The sequence below is a fragment of the Bombus pyrosoma genome, linkage group LG7 (genome assembly GCF_014825855.1).
Source record: "Bombus pyrosoma isolate SC7728 linkage group LG7, ASM1482585v1, whole genome shotgun sequence".
NCBI lineage: Eukaryota > Metazoa > Arthropoda > Insecta > Hymenoptera > Apidae > Bombus > Bombus pyrosoma.
This window is the reverse complement of record NC_057776.1, coordinates 4,568,767-4,587,776: the sequence shown is the minus strand read 5'-3', so window position 1 is coordinate 4,587,776 and position 19,010 is coordinate 4,568,767. Positions and strand designations below refer to the sequence as shown.

At 36.7% G+C, this 19,010-nt stretch overlaps 1 protein-coding gene and 1 long non-coding RNA gene across 7 annotated transcripts in view; one reads left to right on the top strand and one right to left on the bottom strand.

Moving 5' to 3' along the window:
* Positions 1-8,827: 8,827 nt before the first annotated feature.
* The window catches only part of LOC122569356 (protein espinas-like), a 113,811-nt gene continuing 103,628 nt past the window's right edge, over positions 8,828-19,010 (bottom strand). For all 4 annotated transcript variants that reach the window (XM_043730272.1, XM_043730273.1, XM_043730274.1 and 1 more), the window contains 6 exons: positions 17,968-18,271; positions 14,847-15,383; positions 11,989-12,305; positions 11,207-11,530; positions 10,269-10,702; positions 8,828-9,718 (listed from right to left, as the gene is read on the bottom strand). In XM_043730272.1, the coding sequence (XP_043586207.1) occupies positions 9,468-9,718; positions 10,269-10,702; positions 11,207-11,530; positions 11,989-12,305; positions 14,847-15,383; positions 17,968-18,271 (2,167 nt within the window). In that variant the 3' untranslated portion in view covers positions 8,828-9,467. The remainder of the gene's footprint in view (positions 9,719-10,268; positions 10,703-11,206; positions 11,531-11,988; positions 12,306-14,846; positions 15,384-17,967; positions 18,272-19,010) is intronic.
* On the top strand, positions 15,393-17,951 carry LOC122569366. Of its 3 annotated transcripts, none has more exons than XR_006317429.1 (3): positions 15,393-15,719; positions 15,786-15,904; positions 16,035-17,951. It is a non-coding gene; the product is annotated as an uncharacterized LOC122569366 (long non-coding RNA). The 3 variants fall into 3 exon arrangements; XR_006317427.1 differs by having other exon boundaries at positions 15,786-16,978; positions 17,726-17,951; XR_006317428.1 differs by having other exon boundaries at positions 15,786-16,996; positions 17,726-17,951.

Below are 19,010 nucleotides of genomic sequence, written 5' to 3'. Positions count from 1 at the left end.
CCGCGAGCGAAAACTCACTTTACGCTCTCGCACGGCCCCTTACGTTTACCCCCCGCCATATTACCGACTGCCTGCTTTCTTAAGGCTGTCTGTGAGTTCGCCTGAATACCTGCTTCTATGCCCCTTCTCCTGGTGCATCGCGGCACTGTACCTCAGGCGCGCGCGGCGCCGCGGCCTGATGTTTCTTCCTGCGCTCTCTGGCTCCCTCTGACAGGGAGAGTGCATGACATTCAGGTCACCAATTTGTCTCGAATTCTGTGAACATGATTGAGATAACTAAAAATGAGTTCGAGTTTTTAATCGCTCATTTTATGTAAGAATGGATCTGGAGAAGGGCTAAATAAATGGACAGATATCGTAGTATAGCATTATATTGGGAATATTTTGGTAGTATTATTGTGTTTACATTACATGTTTGTAAATAATCTTAGATAGAAAAGAATAGAACATATTTGTACAGTTATGAATATTTTTCTCTACTGTTATGCCTGATTAATATTTGGCCACTCAACGTTTTTATTAATTGATTATTATCTAAATGATAACATGGTCTATAATCTCGCGTGTAAATTGGAATATCTAGAAAAATCTTCTAGTTCACATCTGTAAGAATATAATCTCTGTAATGACCTTGACCTATATGACGCATGCTCAAATTTGGAAGTCGTACTTGTTGTCACCAAGGTTACCAACTTATCTCACAGACTGTCAAAATCCTTTTATCCGATTCTACAACATGATGTTAACAAAAATGATATTAAAATATTTTTCAAAACTATCATTTATCTTTGATAATAAGATTGTATTATTAAAAATAATATAGCCATTCGCCATCAGGATGCAGAAGGCACAAGATGGTTACGACGATTATGGAAAAGCAACGTGAGTTCGGCCGATGAAGTAAAAGAAGGCAACGATCAGCCGCGAAACTCTACTTGCTCAACGAGTTTGCGTTTCTGATCGCGAAAAATTTATGCAATTCAGCCTTCGAGGCAAATCAGTATTCTGATATCGTCGATCCATCGGGAGAAGTATCCTTCGAACGAAAACTAAATTTCATTCAACTTGGTTTACTCGCGTAGTAAACGTGCCCGTCAAGCGCAAATTAGATCTGCTGTTTATACCAGAGCCTGTACATTTTAACTTGTAACAGCAAGAGCAAAACCTCTCCATCGGAATGGAAAGCGAGCTGTTCAGGCACGCGGCGGTCTACAGCTTGATCGAGTGCCGTTCATTCGCGCCTTAGGCTGCGTACAGACTGGCAAACAGGTCTTGCGCTCTATGCCTGGTAAAAGTTTGTTACCAAATGGTATCGACGTTTTGAGGAGTTATAAATTCTTTCTAGGAAATCGGAATTTGAGAAAATTCTAAGAACCAAAATAAATAATCTAAAATCCGAAATATTCGAAAGTGTAGGTACCATAATTCCAGTTTTAAAGGGAAAAAAGGAATAAATAGTTTAAAGATCCAAAGGAACAAAAAATTCAAAATCGAAGAAATTCAAAGTACATAATCCTAGAGTGAAATATTTCAAAGATATCAGGATTCAAGAATCCAGGAGTCAGATAATCCAGAGATACAAAACAACTCTTTTTGTTCAGTATCTAACTAAATTACCGACCAAATTATCTGTCCGCATGTGTGTACGGTATCATGTCGCAGTATATAGTTGATCTCTAATCGAAACGCTCTACGCGTGGATAATTTTTCGCTAGTTATCGCTCTGGAAATGCTTAATTACTGAGTCACCAGCGAGGTAACATTTTGCAATCTAAGATTATTGGAGTATCAGTTGCACATATTTCTACACAGCCTCTGATTTCAATTATAAAAAACTACTTTACTTCTGATAGACCACAGCTCATAACAAATGCTCAGTGAATTATAAAATTCATTTCTTTTTAGATTTTCTAATATTTCATCATTTCTAAAAAAACATGAAAGTTGGAATTAGATAATTTTTAGTCCATTGAACGTTAAATTTAATCAGAAGCTTCTTCGGAATTTCAATTTCAAAATTTCCAAACACTTATCATTTCGGGATAAAATTAAGAATAATAGATAGAATGAGTATAAGAATTAAGAAATTTTTAATTAATAGAAAAAAACTTCATCATCAAACACTTTCTCAGACTTTCAGTCCTTTAGTCAGACACTTGTTATCCAGAAAATTGTATAAAATCCAACACACGTGCGGCGTAAGATCTGTTTACATTGAACTGTTGATAGGTTAGAAATATGAACTTTACCAACTATATTTCGAGAAAGAAGTAACCGGTATCCGATTTTCCGGCATGTAGCCATGGGGGAACTAGAATCAGTAAAGAGCGAACCTGGAAGCCGACGTACACCTCCTTGGCTATCCTCGAAGCAAGTCAGAGAGCCGGTCAGAGGGAGAGGCCGCATTCCAATCCATGGAGAAAGCCTCTCGCGCATTTAACCACGAGATGACCGCCCAGAGGTCGCGTAAACGAGCTCCATGGACCCGTTAGTTCGATTCGTATTCGTGTATATCTAACCTAAAATTATTCCATTCCATTGGTTTTTTTCATTTATTTTCTTCAATAGATCATTGGTTGTCTATCCAAATTGCTTCTATGCAAGTTGAAATATTCACCTGAGGTACATTTAGGACGATTATTGTAATACTTCTGTGCTACATTGGACAATTATAATTTATAGTAATAGTATACAGATAAGCATTCGTCACCAGGATGTAAAAGGTGTTATAATATAAGATTATGAAAAAGCAAGCTGATTCTGACTGATGAAATAAAAGAAGACGAACCATGAAATTAGATATATGTATTCTTATAGGTTTATTATTAGTATTATAATGTAGTTTTGTTGTTGTTATATTGTAGTTCATTATTATAATTTAGTTTATGTCGTTATGACATAGGCATTGTATTGTGTTATACAGGAGAAGTGTAGAGTTAAGCGTGAATAGGCAGTGAAAAATATTTGACCGTTCAAGGCCACTAACCCCACTATTCGTCGTAGTAGTTCTCTCATTGAAAGCTATATAACGTGTCAACCTCTCTCTGTTTATACTGTATTCTTTTATTTGGGTGCATTCATAAAAATATGAACTTGCATAACTATGCACAGTTCATTAATTAAGGATGAATATCCAGTCAATCTTATTTCTTTTAATATCAGAAACCTCTAAAAATCAGATATCAAACAATAATCAAAGTTTCAGTGCTTCAATGGTACAACGAAGGAAGATCAATCCCGAAACGACTGATTCAGCCAGATCCCGTTGCTCCCACTTGCCGCAACGAAGACACATTTGAATTCAAATCGGGGAAAGTAGGAGGTTGAAATGTTTGAGGACGTTCGGTACACCGTACACCTGCCACAAGGTGACTGCATTCCACAGCGAGGTGGAACGTAAGTAGCCGGGATCCGCGCTGGAATGTATGTCGGATTTGCTGGAATACTTCACGAACCGCTAGCAATACGCTGGCCAATTATATGTATCGCACGCGGCCGTGCCGCGTGCGCATATCGTTTGTTTTTGTCCAGGTCGGCCTACTTGCGTCGCGTATGATTAACTCGCGCGATTCAACCTCTAGTACGCTCTTGCTATCCATGAAATTGACCATTGCTGGTCAGGTGAAATTTTCGATGCATCTTCGCGCAACGAACAGTACCGTCGTTTCTCTTTTTCGCTCTTTTGGTCTATCTTGGTTTCTGTTCCTGGCACAGAAATAGGTTAGCTTCTTCCTTTTAAGGTTATAATTGTAACATTTTGTTATTAGATATTGGTATTATATTTTTCATTACCTTATCATGTACAGTTGGGCTTCTTTTTATTTGTGACCTTTCAGGATTCCACTGTTATTTTAGTGACTTTCTATACTCTTTATGTTCTTTTAACCACCCTTTTTAGTTCTTTCTACTATTGGCGCATTATGAACTACACTGCATTCTTCAATATTTTCTCTTCTATTCATACTGTTGAATCTATGGTCTCATCAACTACTAAATCTTTTATATAGTATAAATTAATTTCATATTATTCTAGCCTAAAAATTAATCTATATAAAATATGTTTATGTTTTCCAGTTCAATAATCACTTATTAATATAAAATGTTTTAATGTTCCAATTTTTTGCTATGTGGTTTCACCATTTATGAATTAAATTAATGAATCAAGGTCATCAAGGATCAACGCTATAAAATTCCTCCAATTTTATAAGCCTAGTAAACTAATCTTATAGATGAATTTTTTGTTATTAATTCCAGCTCAGACTGTCACCACCTCACCGTAAAAGGTCCGATACGCGTGACGCTATATAACTTCAATCGCTATATAACAACGATCACCCATCGGGATCTCGTAAGAATTTTCTTACAGAAGCCCATGTACTCAATAATAGGCACAACACGAGTATCGGAGGCGCGATTGAATACTGAATTCTTTGCATTCGCGTTCCTCGTAGCCGGATAAGAAGATTCCTTCGTTTCGTGACACCAATGTTTGCTCGTTGATTCTCTCTATTTGGAACGTTATTTGAACGTATCTACAAAGTGTTCAGCATCCAGAATGGCCGAAGATACAGTTGATAGAGGCGGCTAGAGAAGAATGCGTTCTCTTTCCACGCCGATCGGCGTGATTCGCGCATGAATCAAATTCCATGTAACGGGAAAACGAGATTTCATTCATTGAATGAATGATTTAAATGAGACGAAACGCACAAGGAGCGGTCAAGATTTGTTCTGGATAACAGAAACTTTGCCGAGTTTTACCTGAAATAATGTATCCAGTCCTCAACATAATCTTCATCTTTTTTACACTTAACATTGTTATACTGTGCAGTATTATATTGGATTATCAGATAAGTCTTGAAGCTTTTCTAGTATGAATTATACTTTATTTGAACACTTTGTAATAATATAGTTAAATCAAATATGCACCACTTTATTCAATAATATTCTGCCACCTATTGAATAGTTCCATTATGCCATTCATACAAAATTTTTCTTGTTTCTGAGCAAAAACGTGACCTCTGAAAGGTTTAAGACTTATCTGGCAATCCAATATTTAATACTGCCACGTTTAACGTTGTTGAGGTTTCCGGGTGAGAGCCGGGTGAAAAGATTCTCGTCGTCTCACCAACATTCTACATACATATATAGTTAACTTCAAGGGGTCAGGAAACGCACCGAACAGTGTTAAAGCAGTATTAAATATAATACTGCACAGTGTAACAATGTAGTAGTAACAAAGTGTGACAATTTAAACCGTGCGAAGAATATTAAAGCTTTCATCTTTTTTTTTGCAAAATAGAGAAGTTATTGATCTCTTAAAAGTAAATTGGTTTCAGCTTATTTCAATGAGTTCAACATATTCGAAGTTAAGAATCTTTTACTATCAAATATAGTCAAATTTTTAACGTTACATAAGTTGGCGTGATAACATGTTACGGGGGGCTGTAAGGAATGCCCCCGCGGTCTACCATGAAGAAAGGGCAGAAGGGCTCCATGATTTTGCCTGCAGAATACGTTTCCATGACAGTGTCGTCATTAAAACATCGACGAAGGCGCTAAGTGTATATGGAATGGCAAGCAGTTGCGTGTGCGTAGCTCAATATTATGGCCAGTGGGTCTGCCATTCCTTCCATGGCCATTCTTTCCTACATTCCACGGCGCACGAACACCTTGCACGCCTCGCACGCCTCGCATGTACTCGAGGTGCCTTTTTTGGTGGGTTTAGGTTAGGAGATAAGCAAAATGGAAATCTTGTATGTACAGGTGGTCGTTTAGGTTTACCTAGGTGGAGGGTATAAATAAAACATTAGTAGAGAGTTTTGGATTTAGTGTAATTTATCAAAAGATAGTAAAGAATCTTAATTAGTAATAAACATATGTTTGAAAAATAATAATAATATCATAATTTCTATCTATAAATAGAAAAATTATTATGTTCGTATGTACCTATTATATTCTTATCTTTTTATTATTAAACAATGTTATTTTTACTTTAAAAAGTTAATAGGTCATTGTAAACGTGTGAATAATAATTAATAGCTTCTGTTTTCATAAAGTCTATTCATATAGACAAAATTATTGTATGCCTATTATTTTAAAACATAGACATTTTTTTATTATTACTACTGAAGAATGTTATCTGTAATGAAACAAATCAACTTGAAAACCCAAAATCATTGAAAATTCTAACAAATTTTATATACTACTGAAAATAGAACTGATGTAAAGATTTAAGGTTAGCTTTCATACCAAACTCGATGACTGGGGTCATAGGTGAATGTGCTGAAAGAAACACTCGTGTATCGCAAATAGATCCACGGAAACAATACAATGGCAAAGTTCCATAACATGGCATTATGGCCCGTGTTACGCGTCCCAGGAGGATTCCGTAAAAAGGAGCATCTACGCGAGAATGCGTTCTCCTTCAAGCACGTACAGTTGCTACGAGTCACTTATGTGTTATAGTTGCGCAATCTCGGCCTAGTTTATACACTATATAACTCTATAATCTTAAAAATAGAGTTTGTATTTGTGGAAACATGTAGTTTAATGAGAATGTAAATTAATTCTAATCTGTCCCACTATACGAATTCAATCAATTGCAATTTTTTAATCATTTTTATGTGAAATAACTAAACATTATTTTTTATTATTTTGTTTTATATTGTATAAAAATTATAAAGGAAAATTAAAATTCGATTAATATTTTTGATAGTTTGTTAGGAGTCTTATTGTTTATAAATTTAATTGAAATGTTTGTCATTTGTTTTGAAATGTTTTTTATTGTAAATAATTAATTATACATGTTTATATTTTTTACCAATATTAGCAATCAGCGAAGTGTACAGTGAATGCAAGAAAAATGCTTCTCGAGAAACGTCCGTGCGTCAATTTGCGTAATTGTCCAGTAAAACTGTTCCAAACACGCGATTTACAACGAGGATTTCACCTCAAGCTGCTTCAGGCGTTTTAAAGCATGGATAATAGAATCACATAAAACGGAAGAAAAAATACTTTTTAAAATTGTTATGGACCTGCGTTTCAGTCTTCGCAAAAAAAAAACAAAATGTTAAAAACAAAAATGTAATAATCCAAAAACATATAGACCCCACTTTAGCCTATCTGAATATTAAAACTTTCTTATCACTCTTTAAATTAAATTGAAGATCTTTTCTATTATTTGCTAATACCCAAATATCAAATAACATAAAATTACACCTGTTTCGACACTATAGCAAATTAAGTCAGCGTTACAAAACCCAACTAAAACACTATAACAATTCATCATACAATTCTTTATAGATCCCCAGCAGGTCACGAAATCTCCCAAGCAGTTTCATAATTCCGTGTACTTGTTGTTCCTCGGGATTACCATGACATAATCGTATAGTTTCATTTGGGCACACACCTGTTTGAAACCTTCGATTACGTCGATATGCGGGACATGGATAATAGATGTACGCCATATGCTAATAATCTTTCGCAACATGAGGATCCTTGATCGGAAACGTGCACGTTAGTAGATAAATTGACGTGGCTCGTTCTTCCGACGATTCCTCATAAACCAGAGATCTCTCTCGCGTGAAATAAGAGAAAGCTAAAGAAAGAAAGATAGAGAGAGAAATGTTTTATGAGTGTAACAAGTAGTCGAGATAGTGGCATAACAACAGACGTTTGGTGCAGCCGAGAGAAACCACTTTCGCTCTTTTCACTGCTCAACCGTGCGTTTTCATTTTTCCCCTTCTAATCGGATGACAAGCACAGTGCAATTTTGTCTACTTAAACTTCATGCTCAATGAAACAATAACGAGTAACTATTTGCTATACAAGTATATATAACATATATATACAACAATATACCACAAGTTAATAGTTGTGCAAGCATTTTGTCCATACTGACAATCATCCTAATTAAGGAAATATTTAGGTTCTGTTTTGGTTTTAAAACGACATTTGTTTTTGGAGACAGAAACATGAAGAAACATGCATCGACATTGTTACTTGTTGTTCCATGTTCCAAACAATATCTAAGAAGTATGTAGCAAAGTATCAACTTGTAGAAAAATTTTCTTCACATTGGTACGACATAATCAGAGGAACACATTTTTTATTTTGGTTCCAAAGCCATTTCTGTTCTTAGGAGTAGGAACGTGAGGAATATGGAGACATACTGGACAACGACCATTAACTTTTCCAACAGACATCAATATAATATCAACACAAAATTTGTCATTGTTGCTTCAATAATGATACAGCTTTAGATTTTGCCGTTGGTAAAATGGTTCATCATATTGATTTCTATCGGTTGCTTCGATTGTAGGTTATCCCATTTTGCTCTGGTGCAACGATCCTCGAACGAGACTTTTACGATTTTTCCGAATATTGCTTCGCTTATGGTCGATCTTACCTTTAGGTTGAAGGAGTAGAAAGCGAGTTTTCATGCGTTAAACATGGTTGAATTAATTCGGCTGGTTATTGTTTAAGTGGTAGAGAAAGATGCATTTGGTTGTAGCATATATTCTCCCTGTTTTCTCTGTTTAGCAGTGTATATTTTTAAAGACGAGTATTTGCCGTGATCTAATGCTTAAACATATACATTTTGAATTGAACTTATAAATTTTAATTAGAAAGTTGAGAACATTATTTTTAATTTTATTTATTAATTATAATTTTACTATTTATACTCTACTCTTGTTTATTTATTATTTATTTGTGATTCAATGTTAGTAGAAAGATCAAAATGACAGAAAATGACAAATAGACTTAGCATAAAGAAATGTAAAAAATGAAGGAAATATTGGGTAAAATCAAATCGTACAACAACATAATTGCTTAATTAGTCTTCGTCTCAATTTATTTTCCAAATACTTTTCAGATTGTCTACATCTCGGCCCGAACGCTCTTCATTTGTACTTACAGCGTAACGCCATGCAGTCGCATCACGGTTAAATACTATTTACTTTGTAGAGTTGACCAAATTTTTTCTTTCAAACTATTATCTAAAAAAAGTTGGTCAAGACAAGACGATCGAATCTCGAACAAGAACACAGCGCCCGTGTGAACTGTCGTTTACGCAACGGGAATGGCAATGGTAATAAAATATAACGTTATCATCATCGTTATTATTATCAAATATACCGGGGTATTAAAAATAGAAGGAGAAGCGCGATCGTCGCGACTATTCGGTCTTCACGAGCGATCATTTCGGAAGTACGTTCATTATGTACATGAGTATATTAAATCGTTTATCTGAGTCTCGAGTGCTGGAAACATGGCGAATCTTACGTCGCTTTTAGGAACTCTTGTATTTTATCGCGTTAGTCCATATTTTTCGCGTTGTTCATCGGTTCGAGACTCGCACGAATTTCTTCTTCACATCACCTGACAGTGAAGTAAAAGTGTTTCCCTCAATGGACAATACATTGATATCGCGACGTAAAGATGATTTGAAACTCTTCAGGGGATCATCAGGACACAATACACTTGTCTGCATCCCTATGCGCTTGATTCGACATTGAAGACGTCGGTGTACGTTTCCTCGCGCATGCCACTGCGTCGTTGGGCACGTAAGAAATTCTGACACCGCCGTATGCTCTTCTCGGTGGCAAGGCGTAGGCAGCAGCTTCATCGGAACTGCTTGAGGAGCTGCAGGTAGAACAGCAAGACTCCACGTCGTCGTCTTCGCCCTCTATCCTTGATTTTGAGCTCCCAGCGACACCTGGAATATGTTTTGGAGTTATAGTAAATATATTAGTCAGGAAAAGGGTAATAGTTATTGTGAATACAGAGACTATAATGGGTATTTTTAATACAATAGATATAGCACATATTCTTTACAAGGTAAAAATAGTTGGTATAATAATTGGTGCTATAAAGGCAATATATACATAGTGGAAGTATTCAGTACATTCTATGCAGCAAACATATCAAATATATCAGATATAAAAAATATAAAAAAATATAACAGAGAACGTAAACACAACAGAAAATTTACAATTCCTATTCTCTATAAATAGCAAATATAGCAGAAATCATGAGTATGTTCACTACAGTACAACAAACATCAACCTCAAAATATAAAAAGATCTAGTAAAAAATCATATATAAATTTGTCTTAAAATTTCAGTGCTCACTACACTCAAATCTAACCCTCAAAGACTCAACACCACACCCATATTTTTATAGGTTTGAAAATCCCTTTTTCAGGAAGATGGGCGATTCTTCGAGAGTACCGTGTTATCTTATGCAAAGCGGGAAAGTTTACGCACCCCAGGCGGACGTGCTAGCGACTTCCTCCGGCTGCAGGCTTCTCGATCGAGACACATTCGTTCTCGGCAGCGACGCTGGGGGAGGAGAGGGTGATGAGGATGAATTCCTATCGTTGTTAGGCGATAGGGTGACGCGCGACGACCCTGCAGCATGGTCGTTCACGTCCAAGTCGCCTTGGAACCGCACGCGCCGCGACGTCGGCGTCGGAGGGTCCGTTTGACTGACGACGAGGGTCGTCGGCGACGTCGCCGATTCCAACACGATCCCGGGAATCGCGGTTGCGACGACTCCGGTCGATGTGGACGTTGACGCCGACGCCGACGCTCCGGACGGAGGCCGGGGAGGTGGAGGCAGCTCTGGCATGCTCGACGCGTGGGAAGGAGCACAATTTTGAATGCATCTCAACGGCTCGCGGTCTCTTGCCTGCATTAACCTACGAACAGAAGATTTATGATAGCTAATTGGACTGATATAGTTGCTTAGATTGTCTCATCAGTCATGTTGCAATGCAATTACAGCTGGAGATTGCATGATTAGATAATTACTTTCGTGGAGAAATTTGTATTTTACAATAATATGCATATGATGGGTAATTTTATGCAGGGTGCGTAATTTGATGAGACAGGTGGATTTGTTAGGAAAATAATGGATGCAATGACAGATGATTTAATGGAACATAAGGCAGAGCACCGCCTACCGATTGGCAACCCATCATGCATATCTAAATGTCTGTTTCCTTTTCAACTTTTTAGAAACATTTAGATAAATCATAAACAAATTGAATACAATAAATTGGAATTTCATTATTTAGTTGTACAATTGCTTGAAATATGGTAAATAATATGCAGATAGAAATATTTGTGTTTTAAAGTTAATAGTAATATCAGAATTGCATGTTGATTCATAGACAAATTAAATTGTCGGAAAATTAATTTACCTTCCCAATTCGTTGCGACTTTCCTCTGGATGTGAACTACGTTCCTGGAGGAGTCTCTCAAGATTCCTCTCGAGCAACACTCGGTCAAGGCCACTCGGTTTGGAACCGCTTGAAGGGAATCCTTCAGTAGGGAATTCAGGACTCAAAGTGCTTTGCGTAGGTGTTGTCGCTAGGGAAGCAGACGTTTGATGATGCTTCCTATTCATTCGAGGTGAGTTACGAGGTGAACAGAGGGTGTGTCTGGATCCAGGCGGTGGTGGAGGCGGCGGAGGTGGTGGTGGGCTAGAGGAACCTTCGCTTGGTGGCGGTGGTCTCCGACCAGTTCTGTAAATTAGGTCAATTTCAAAGTGAATTTAAGCAATTAAATTTTATCTTGTTAGAATGTTGCTTCTAAAGAGATAATGTATGAATGAAATGAAAAATTACAAACGTAGAAAATATTACTCCATTTATCAAGTTTAATAATGTTCTTTAATTATTATTCAAAGTGACAATTTTAATAGAAAGAAAAATTCTTGAATCTTCAAGTTTTGCTTGACTGTTTTATCTTACCGAAATACCGTAAATAATATAAACTTAATAACATATATACTAAAGTTGAGTTCTACGTTATTAAAACATAAATCATATACAAAAACATATTCAGAATTATTGACCTTTAACCAACAAATAAGTATAGTGACTAAATTAAACAAAATGTATGTAAGCTTTTATAATTACACTTCCTTCTTAAAAATTCTTCATTCCTTTCTTAACTACATGAGAGTCAGAACAATGACTACCTAAGGAAGGAAGGTGGTGGTGGCGGTCCAGCAGAAGAATCGCTCGGTGTTGTTGGGGGTTCTCCCTTGCTACAGGCTATGCTGCAATAAATAGCACCTCTTCGCGGAAGAAACGGCCGTCCGAGAAGGGACGTACGGCAAGTTGCGCAACAGAAGCAAGCTTCAGTCGCGTGCCAGTGCTGACCCTCATGTGACATTTGCCCTTGATCCACGCCGATCGGTTCACCACAGCTGTCACAGTACTCGGCGAACGAAGCATCGAAACATCGGAGACAGTAAGGTCTACCTTCCCTCATCACGTACCTCTGACCACCAAGCTAAAATTAAAATTTTATTAAAATCATTGTGCGAGGAAAGTTTGATTTGTGACTTTATTTGAACACTTTATATGATAGAATTTATATAATTTTTAGAATGGTTAGTACGGAAAAAATAGACGAATAATGGCAATCTTCTTTACAATCACTTTGATTAATAATCAACGGAATTCAGTTCACTCTATAATGTCTATGTATATCTGTATTTCTATGTATGTTTATTCAACCATATCTTACGTTCATCAAATATAACCTAAAGTTTCAATAAAACAAAAAATCAAATCTATTACTGTCATAGCTTTAACCATTCGTACAAATCAATAAAATGTCAACAAACAGACCTAAGGACTGATCAATAGTAGAATAAATCGATTTTCTGAATCAGGAGTATTCAATGTCATCTATCATCCCATTCATCAATCAGATCGCCTGCAAAGGTCGCTTTTATCATCACGCAGATTCTGTTCATCCCATTAATCCACTCCATGGGCCAATACATTGTTACAAACGTGCACTTTGTCTCGGATTATCGGAAGATCCCCAGAGAGCGGAAACACCGGCATACGGCTCCTGATCGTAATCCAGATTCCATCGTTTATTATCGAGCTGGTTCAGCCGATAAGAAGCTTTGTCCAGCATATAGCCGACTGTTCGTGACATTTATCGACACCTAGATTCAATGAATTATCGCGTTGCATGCCGTGGACAGTCGTCACGAGAATATAAAGGGGACAAGTCTGAGGCTGACAGCTAAATCGTCCCAACGCTCCGGACTAAATGACTCTCGACGGACGTGCTCGTCTGGCGTAAATAATTGTCACGCCGCAAAAAGCACCAACAAACAAACCTGCTGCCCTCTGTATCGCCCGATACAACTACGAATACTGCTATTAGACTTTTTTTGTCGAATTACTCTAGAGTATACCATCTGTGTTTCTTTTCCAATGCATTTAGTAAATGTACAGTGACTACGAAAAGTATTTGCATACTCTCCTATTTTTCAATAAAGCGCTTTTTATCAGCACCCCCTTGCATAGTTAAACTAATAAATTATAATATATAATATTATGGTAATAAATATTTTAGCACAATAGTTTTGCAATAAACTTTTATAAACAATTTTTACAAATTCAAAATTAATTTTCTCCATTCTGATTACCTTATTTAACAAAAGCTTATGTAATTGTAAGCGGGAACTTTATAACATAGAATTTCTAACTTATCAATTTACCAAATTATTATACAACAAAACCCAGATTCTATAAATCATTTTCATAGTTTCCAATTTTTATTGTATTCTATCAAAGATACCTAATTAATTAGTATGTAACTCCTATAATAAATACAACAATGTGTGAATACTTTCTGTAGCCATTGTATTTGTGCATTGTTGGTGTATTCAGTAAAATACTAGTTTCTTTACGATTAATACATTCTCGATGATAAGGTTACATTATGTACGGGTATTAAGTGCGATTTGATCCGACGGTGAGGAATTAAGTAGGCGCGTGTGTATTGGTCGATAGGGAATCTCGATTAATCGTCACGATAAGTGAGAGAAGTTGATCCGCTTCGGATGCAGATCAAAGGAGCGATGATAAATTGTGAATCCAAGTCTGCCTTTTTTGATTACGTTAGCGTTCCGTGCTAACCTTTTCGATTTATTTTCAATAAGAAGCTATTTTCAGATAATTCCTTTTTGGTGAGAGCTAAAGTCATGGTTCTAATAAAAAATCAAATAAAAATAAGAAATGCTAATTGAAAAACGATACAGAAAAGTAGAAATGAAATTGATCACCTCGTAGTTTGTACATGAAGTGACCGGTGTTTGAACAGTGACGTTGAAATGCAGATGTTCGTTTTTATACATATATATACAATACATAATTCATGACTTTCGCTTAGTATTCATGAAGAGTGAGTAACATCAATGACTCTGTACTTGAAGCTTCTGAACCGAAACAAAATCATATAACTGACCTTAAATAGCAAGAAACGTCCAATAGGTCTCAATCTATTTCCATACTCTTATCCTATTATTTTAATGCGGGTAGCTATTCGCATAAATAATCCACTAATAGATACTCATCACCAATTATAAAAAATTCCCACCTGTATTATATTCCAAATACAATAATGACCTCGAACACCCTTGAGCATAAACATATATATATATATCTAACTGCGTATATTAATAGATGTCACATTATGACTTGTGCTAAGCTGGTTAGAACTGAAGACCTGATTAGATCTTAACTCGTCCGAATCTAACTTGCAATATGTACAAATCTACCATTAAGTATCTAAACACAACATAAAACTACAAAAAGAAAGGAATTTTAGTAAACTTATTCCAGATCTTAAACATGACCTTGTATCATTAAAACTCTCTTAGCTATTCTAAATCTTTCAGTGAAAGGAAAATGTTAATCGATTTCCTTCTACCTACGCCTTCCTGTACCATCCAAAAAGGGGTCAATCATTAAAACCAACATTCACCCACCATACATTAAACTATCTTCCTACTCGTTCGACCTTTACCTGGCGATCGCACTCGAGGCACGCGAAGTGCCTCATATGCCACGCCCTCCCTTCCGCCTCGGTGCATTCGTCAGCAAGTATGATCTCGTCGCAGGCGCAGCACCTCGGTTTCAGCGTTTCCGCGTGATGCCGGCCGCAGTATAACCTGCCGTCCCTCCAGAAGTATATCAGGTCGACGAGCAGCTGCCTGCACACGCAGCAGACGAAGCAGGCCGGATGCCAGAGGGCGGACGGACCGGCGCGGCTCGCAGCCACCGCCATCTCACCGGCCGCGATCGGCCTGGTACATTCGCGGCATCCGGCGCCGTGGGGCCTGTCCAGCTGGCTCGCGTGTCCCCGTCCAAGCGCCTCGCGTTTCCGTTGCGCGGCGAATACCCTAAGCTCCCGTTTCTCCTCCTCGCTCAGGCCGCTGCAGTATCGCGCTTCGTTGTCGTGCGGTGGGAGCTGCTGTAGTAGTTGCTTAACCCGCTCCCGCTCGCCGGCGCTGCCCGCGTACGGGATCTTGTCTTCCGGTAGCGCGCTGAAGTACAGGTGTACCTGCGACACATGGCGCGAGGGAATGGTAATTAAGAGCGATTGGGACAGACGTGTTGTGAGATATCGGGATTTTGCGCGTATCTTGATAAATGGTTTGATTGGTTTAAAGGAGCAAACAGGTTAGAATATAGTGTCTAGGGCAAAGGAGACATGACGAACTGGAAATGAAAAATCTTTGAATGGAAAACTTCTTTCAGTAGATTTAGTGACTAATTTAGCTTTTCTTGATTGTTTGCTGATGTTATAATATCTTGATATGTACATATATGGTTTGGTTGGTGAAGAGGTTAAGAAATGAAGAGGTTAGAATATAGAGTCTTGTGCAAAAGGAATAAGGTGAATTGGAAAGCTGGATGGAGAATTTCTTTTGGTAGATATAGTGATTAATTTAGTTTCTTTTAGTTGTTTATTGATGCAATCAGTTTAAGTGCTTGGCTTTCTCGTATATTTGTTAGAAGATGAGGAGAATGTTGTAAGTTATAGAGAAATGGAAGAACATCATTTTGAAAGGTTAATAAGAGGTATGTTCTTTTTATGAAAGATGAAGCATTATGTCTTATAATATTTGTTTCTCGTAATTGTTGTATGAATTTTATGCGTTTAACCAACATGACATAATTTAAATTAATAATGATCTTTCTTTATGAAAAGAAGTAGAATTCAATTGATTAATGCACCTGTGGGATTGATCAATCAAGTTAGCCTTCACATTGATAACGTGATCAAGGAGTGTCAATCGATCGGCGCCTCCTGGAAACGCTTTTTGATCAAACAGAACTTGATATGCTTCGATTTATTCGATATGGAATATCGAATATCTCTTTGATTTCTGTGATGGCGAATCTGATAAAGATGCATGTGCATAAATAATTTCGATGCTTGAGAATGATTGCTTCAAAAATTCGCCGTATCCCACAATAAAAAGAAAGATAAGCAAATAGAACATGATTATGAAATTTCCTATATCGATTGTGAGGAAAATAAAAATAAAAGTTTGAATTACACAAGTAAATTTTTAATGGAAGGGTTAGCAGGTTTTACGAGATGAATCGAAGACCTTAAACGTTTTATGTATCGGCGATCACGATGGTCGATATTCATCATTCATGAATAATTCAGAAATGAAATGCTTACAGTTACACGGGACACGTGACGGACTCCTCCCTTGGACAAAACACTGGAATGGGTTTGCAGTGTTTTATTTCGCTTACGGGATCGACGTTTGACCCGAATCTTTTCTCATTTATATTTCGTTTCTACTTCTAACGTTTTTATTATGTAAATAACTAATTGTAAGTAGGAGAAAAGAAGAAGAAGAATATAGCAGTAAGTATTTGCATATTTGCATTTGGAGAAGAATTTAATTGTAAAAGTTCTTGATATCCTAATCTCGCGAATTCAACATTTTCCAAACGAAACGTTATATCTTTCAGATAACCTTAATACTCTTGAATAATATGTAAAACTGTTAAAGTTTCTCAAAATTCTAGGCGTCGCGGGTATCCTCTTTGTAACTGTCTTGATAAATCCTACGGAGAGAAAGTCAACCTTTATGTAAATCTGAAGTCACTACGTATGGCGCATGGAGGATCAAGGTGCGCCTATATAGCTAAGTTCTGTATGAGTTTTGTAACTTTCAAATCTTTGGGTGACCTTTTTAAAATTCTTTTGTTTCGTGAGCATAAAATTCTCTTGTCATGATGTTCGTTATTTGGAATTGATATTTCACTTGAGATTTGTATTTTAATAATTTTCATGTTTAAATAATTTGAATGTTTAAATTGCCTAGGATTTTAGAAATTAGAAATTACAAAACTTAAAGAGAGTGAAAATTAAAAATTAAGCAATTCTAAACGAAATCTAATCGCTTAGAATACATATGTATATGTATGTAAAGTATTGCAATATGTAAATTATGCAACATACAGGGTGTCCCAATGTTTTGCAGCGAAATGTCAGTACATTCTATAGGTCAAAGCAAGAAAAATATGTCATATAAATATATGTCTTTATTACTATCTACATCTAGCAATGGTCAAAAGGTATCATAATACTTCTACAACTCTAACTACAATTCTATTTTGAAATATTCATCATTTTGACAAAAAATTACTTTTTGAAGTTCTTGTTTATTAATGATCGAAGTTGGAAAACGAAGAATTTCATATATCATTTTTTTTTTTTTTTTTTTTTTGTTATAATTCTTTGACAGTGCTTTCAATGACATATGTTTGCATAATATTTTGTTCTTATCTTGACATATAGGATGTACTGACAATGTTTGGCTGCAAATAACTCAGACATTGTATGTAAAAGATTTTACACAATAATTATTTTTATAGGTAGTGGAAACACAGATCACATCATGAACATCATGGTCACATTACCGTTAATTTAATTTCTGCAACTTAACCTAAAAAAAAAATGGACATTTCAACCACCACATACAAGAATATATAATCGATAAATATTATTAGATATACCTTGAGTTAAAAATAAGCTCTAACGGCCAGAGTACAAAGATAAAATCAGGGACTATAGTTATGTCAGTATTCTAAGCATGTCGAATAAGTTATTTTCTTACTTGATCTGGCCTGAGGCCTGGCGGGACCCACGTGTACTCTTCGAGCGCGCATCCGCTGTCATCATCGCTCTGCGAGTGCCTCTGATGATGCATCAGAGCCTCTTGAAGGGCGAGGCCTGGCGGAGCCGGTTGCACGGGACTCTTGAAAGGTTCCTGGTGAGAAGAACCGGCGGCCCCGCTCTGAAAAGCCATGGCCATGGCCATCGGCGGACCAGGACCGAGGCCGAGTCCCGAGGGACCGCCCGCCTCCGTCGAGGTGCGTTGATGCTCCTCCCTGGGACACCTGCAGCTTCTGCACACCTTTCTGAAATCAGAATCGAGTGCTCTGGGTTAGAGAGGCTCAGGACAGCGAAAACGAGGTCATTGGTCTTCTTTGCGTTTTGTTACGTGCTTTAATCTTACACAGGGTTGGGCGGTAATCGTAGTACAACCGGACAGGGGCTGATATTACATGAAAAAATAAGTTGGAAATATAGAATAAAATTTTTTCATATGACGCTTCGTTCCTGAGAAAATCAAGTTTGAAAACTTGTCAGATATACTTTAACTTGGCTAAGTACAGACTAGGTACGAGTAAACAATCAGCAGGATGTTATTATACACATGGAAACAAATCAAAAATGTAAAATAAATTTTTCCGCTGATAGCCTTGTTTGAACTGGCCCAGTGTGTGCGCGTAATATATTTTCAAATTTATTTTTCTCAAAAATGAAGCATCATATGAAAAATATTGTTCTACATTTTAGACTTATTTTCAAATGTAGTTTATATCCCTGTTGATTATTTTAAGTATACTTGTCAAATCTTCGAAGACAATTATCTCGAAAACGATGCTTCAGATGAAAAAATTCTATACCAAATTGTTTTCTTATTTTTTTATTTAAAATCACTCTCTGCCCGGTTGCACTACCATTAGTCCTACTCTGTATAATTTTATAGTTTTATTCCATGTAAGGTTTCTAACCTAGCAAATTTATATAGTTTATACAGTAAATTTATTTTAAATAAATTTTATTTTAATTCTATGAAATCATATTTTAGAT